The sequence below is a fragment of the Aristolochia californica genome, unplaced genomic scaffold, assembly GCF_029961685.1.
Source record: "Aristolochia californica isolate CCGP_79_NKW_82.1479 unplaced genomic scaffold, dmAriCali1.0.hap1 SCAF_3, whole genome shotgun sequence".
NCBI lineage: Eukaryota > Viridiplantae > Streptophyta > Magnoliopsida > Piperales > Aristolochiaceae > Aristolochia > Aristolochia californica.
This window is the reverse complement of record NW_027181992.1, coordinates 12,599,341-12,603,728: the sequence shown is the minus strand read 5'-3', so window position 1 is coordinate 12,603,728 and position 4,388 is coordinate 12,599,341. Positions and strand designations below refer to the sequence as shown.

The window sequence follows — 4,388 nt, the reverse complement described above, 5'->3', positions numbered from 1 at the left end:
AAGATGCTTAAATGCTCTATCCCATGCCTTGAAGCTGTATTTATAATTGTAAGAAGGTGTTTACAATGACTATAATGCTCTTAGGGCTACATGCTTAAAAAGAAAAAAAGACATAAGAGGACATAAACTAACTTTCATAATTACATTTTTATGTCATCTTTATGGAAGTTCTGATTATTTACTAACCATGCCACCCCTACACATGTGGGTGTCTTTTAACAATATGAAAGGAACGTTAGAATACCCATATATAGCCAGGAGTAAAAGGAAATGTCACCTTTTAACTTCTAGTTATTTTTGAAGTGGGCCAATTGAATGCTCACCTACCGAACTTAACCGATACCGGTGCGTAAGTGATAGCTTCAGCCAAATTCTTATCCCTTTATATACATGCCAATAACTGTAATCCTGTTGGATCTTTGGCAAGCATATATTCCATTTAAATGCCATTAGGTGATTGGTTAGGTCCAAGGGATCCCTTTCAGGCAATATTGAACCAGCAATAGAGATTTGTTGAAACTGAGAAAACGAGAGTCATCTGATAAAGCTCTACTTATTCTTATTAATGAGATCCATTGGTCCGTCTGAATAGACAACTAAGAGTCTACTGGCTGTCACTTTTTCTGCTTCTAATAATTTAGCCGCTGATGTTACATAAAAAAAAAATTGACTGATAGTTAGGTGGGTCACTGGGACACCAGCCTGCGCATTGGCTGAAAGGCAGATCAAATGACGTCAAAAGTGGTTTATGTGGACGGGCTTTAACCCCGTGCAAGCATTATATATAGGGGTGCACCGAGCTTCAAACTATTCAAGCAGCTATCATCAAAGCAACGATCGTTGCTGTGGTGTGTGGTGCAGTAGTGTTGTTCTTTTTCCAGTGTCCCGGCGAGAAGAAAGTGCTTTTCGCGTGGTATGGACGGGAAGAAGCTGGAGTACAAAGGGGAGGAGGCCCTCAAGGAATTGGAGAAGTTGACTGAGAAGGCTGATGAAATCCAAGAGAACATTCTCAAGGAGATTTTAACAAGAAACAAAGCCACTGAGTACCTGAACAAGTATCTCGGTGGGTCGACAGAAGCTTGGGCGTTTAAACGCAACGTCCCAGTCGTTACTTACTCCCAAATCCGCCCCTACATACAGAAGATAGCTAATGGCGAAGATTCAGCTCTTATATCTGGTCACCCAATCACAGAGATGTTGATCAGGTTCCCCTCCCTGTTTCTGTTTCTCCTCAATTAAAACACTCTGAACGCGTACTTGGTTGTGTTGTTTTTATGCCTCGAGTAGTACTGAAAGCGGTAAATAGGTATAGTTGAGTTATTTTCTTGCCTTGGGTACTGAAAGCTGATCGTAAACTGGTTGTTGATAGTTCTGGGACTTCCGGTGGGGAGCCGAAGCTGATGCCATCAATAGCAGAAGATCTGGACCGCCGGACTTATCTTTACAACCTTATCATTCCGATCATGAACCAGTAAGTACGATGAAAAATGGAGGTAGTTGGATGGCCGAGAGGGCAGAGAGAGAGAAAGAAGCCTTTTTTTTTTTTTTTTGTTTTTTGTTGAGAAAGGTGAGGACGGAAAATGTACGAGAAAAGAGGATGCCTCTCTACTCTCAAAAGTGGGAAGCATGAAAAGCATCCCCACTAGCTGTCTCGTAACTTCCATTCTTCTCCTCGGTTTTCATTTTCATGCAAAGAGAATGTAAGGGGAGATTTTTCGGTGGTGGATGATGCCGTGTAGCGCATGGTACCGACTCCCCAGAAAAAAACAAATCAAGGCCTCTGTTTCTGTTTCTGCAACTCTTTTTATGAGTACTCGACCCTTGGGTCCGTACAGCCAGTTGATGACAATCGCCTACTTGCAGATATTTTTTCCTTTTTCTGGTTTTCTTTCCTTCTCCCTCTTCGACCACAAATTTGATTTCGTTTTAATTTTCTGAAATTTTCCAGGTACGTACCTGGCCTGGACGAGGGGAAAGCCATGTATCTCTACTTTGCGAAATCAGAAATGTCGACGCCCTCGGGGATGCCGGCTCGCCCCGTCCTCACCAGCTACTACAAGAGTAAGCACTTCAAGTGTCGTTCCAAGGACCCCTTCAACGACTTTACCAGCCCCGACCAGGCTATCCTCTGCATGGACAGCCGCCAGAGCATGTATTGCCAGCTTCTCGCAGGCCTCGTTCACCGAAAGCAGGTTCTCCGTCTTGGAGCCGTCTTTGCGTCCGCTTTTCTCCGGGCTATTACTTTCCTCGAACGCAACTGGACCCGCTTCTGCTATGACATTCGATTCGGACAGCTAGACTCCTCCATCACTGATCCCAATTGCCGCTCTTCCATGTCCGACTACTTGGCCTCCCCAAATCCCGATCTCGCCGACGAGATTGAGGCCATCTGCGATCGCGGGTGCTGGAAGGGGATACTTGGCCAACTGTGGCCCAGGGCCAAGTATGTCGAGGTGGTAGTGACGGGATCCATGTCGCAGTACATCCCGGCTCTTGAATTCTACACCGACGGAAAGCTGCCATTGGTCTGCACCATGTACGCATCCTCTGAATGCTACTTCGGGGTGAACTTGAAGCCTTTATCCAAGCCTTCAGACGTGGCGTATACTCTTCTGCCCAACATGGCCTACTTCGAGTTCATAGAGCTCGAGAACGGAGCCCAGTCCGACGATCAAGACGAAGAGGTTTCCAAAGATAGGCTCGTAAGCTTAGTAAACGTCAAGCTCGGCCGCTACTATGAGCTCGTTGCCACCACCTTCGCTGGTAAGCCTTCTACTCTGGTAACTGCCAGACCATCGAAAGCAAGCTCTCATACGGCAGAGGCCCTGTCGATTTCTGCCTGCGCAGGTCTGTACAGGTATCGCATCGGAGATGTGCTCCAGGTGGTGGGGTTCCACAATAGCGCCCCTCAATTTCGATTCATCTGCCGCCGCAACGTTATCCTCAGCATTGACAATGACAAGACCAACGAAGAAGACCTCCACAAGAGCATTTCCTCGGCCAAGAAACTCTTGGAACCCTACAACGTCCTCCTTGCAGAGTACACGAGCTACGCAGACACCTCCACTGTACCAGGTCACTATGTACTCTTCTGGGAGATGATTGCTACTTCCGTGGATGTTGCCGTGCCTCTGGAGCCACAGATACTAGAGGATTGTTGCGCAGCCGTAGAGGAAAATCTTGACTACGTATATAGACGGTGCCGTACGTACGATAAGTCCGTTGGCCCATTGGAGATACGCATAGTTGAGCAAGGCACTTTCGAGGGATTGATGGATCTGGTCATCAGCCAGGGGGGTTCCATTAACCAGTATAAGACGCCGAGGTGCATCAAGTGCAACTCTGCATTAGCTTTGCTTGATTCTAGGGTTACCGCCTGCTTCTACAGTCCAAGGGATCCCACTTGGATTCCGTGACAATCAATCTTAGCGGGTCGATGAACCAACTAAACTTTTTTATCCTTTAATTGTCCCGTTTGTGAATAAACGTTCATCTTTCACTTTCCTAATCTACTCTCTCGATTATCTTATATGAATAAATAACAAACACAAGGAAATTTTACTAAATTACCTAATTTTAATAAATATTAACAAAAATAACCAAGTTCAAAGTTTAATATAAAAAAAACCCAACATCGACCTCCTATCAACTACACATGTGTACAGTCCAACTCGACTCTTCGATTTGACCGCTTATGTGGTAGCACGTCATCATGCTACATCAACAAACAGAGAAACAATGCCACATCACATGTCCCATTATCATCCACATATATGATATGTCAGCCCTCCTCGTCATAATACTTTTTTTCTACACATTTTCAATTTATTATTGTTTTTTTATAATTTTAAAAATATTTTGAAAATATTAATTTCTGATTTTAAAAATCTTACACAATTTGTTATCTTCTATTAAATATAACAAAAAAATTAAATTAAATATTTATTATTTAAAAATAATTTTCTAAAGTAATTAATACCTTACATTATTGATTTAAGATATTTTTTTAACTAAATACAATATTTTATAAAAAATATTTTAATTCTTAAAAATCTTATTTATCGGTACCGTTTCATTACCTTCAATTTATTGTATAAATATCAAATTTATATTAATTATATAAGAATATATATTTTAATGTAATTAACACCCTTATTTATATATTTAAGATATTTTCTAATTTAAAATTTTATTATTAAAAAATTAGCTTTCAAAAATCTTATTTTTCGTTACAAACCTTCTGTTTCAAATAATAAAATATAAAATTAGGATATTAATTAATTAAAAAATATTCTTCAAATTTGTTTGATATATTTCATTATCAATTTAAGACATTTCCTAATTTAAAGAAAGTTTGTAAAAAATAATTTAAGTTAACACCTTTCATT

At 41.1% G+C, this 4,388-nt stretch overlaps 1 protein-coding gene across 2 annotated transcripts; it reads left to right on the top strand.

The window, feature by feature from the left end:
• The first annotated feature begins 866 nt into the window (after positions 1 to 866).
• Positions 867 to 3,440, top strand: LOC137960325 (putative indole-3-acetic acid-amido synthetase GH3.9). Of its 2 annotated transcripts, none has more exons than XM_068807917.1 (4): positions 867 to 1,196; positions 1,370 to 1,471; positions 1,949 to 2,763; positions 2,848 to 3,440. In XM_068807917.1, the coding sequence occupies exons 1-4, from the start codon at positions 916 to 918 to the stop codon at positions 3,414 to 3,416; spliced, it is 1,767 nt and encodes a 588-aa protein (XP_068664018.1). In that variant the 5' UTR covers positions 867 to 915; the 3' UTR covers positions 3,417 to 3,440. The 2 variants fall into 2 exon arrangements, with proteins under 2 accessions (XP_068664018.1, XP_068664017.1); XM_068807916.1 differs by having other exon boundaries at positions 867 to 1,205.
• The last annotated feature ends 948 nt before the right edge of the window (positions 3,441 to 4,388 follow it).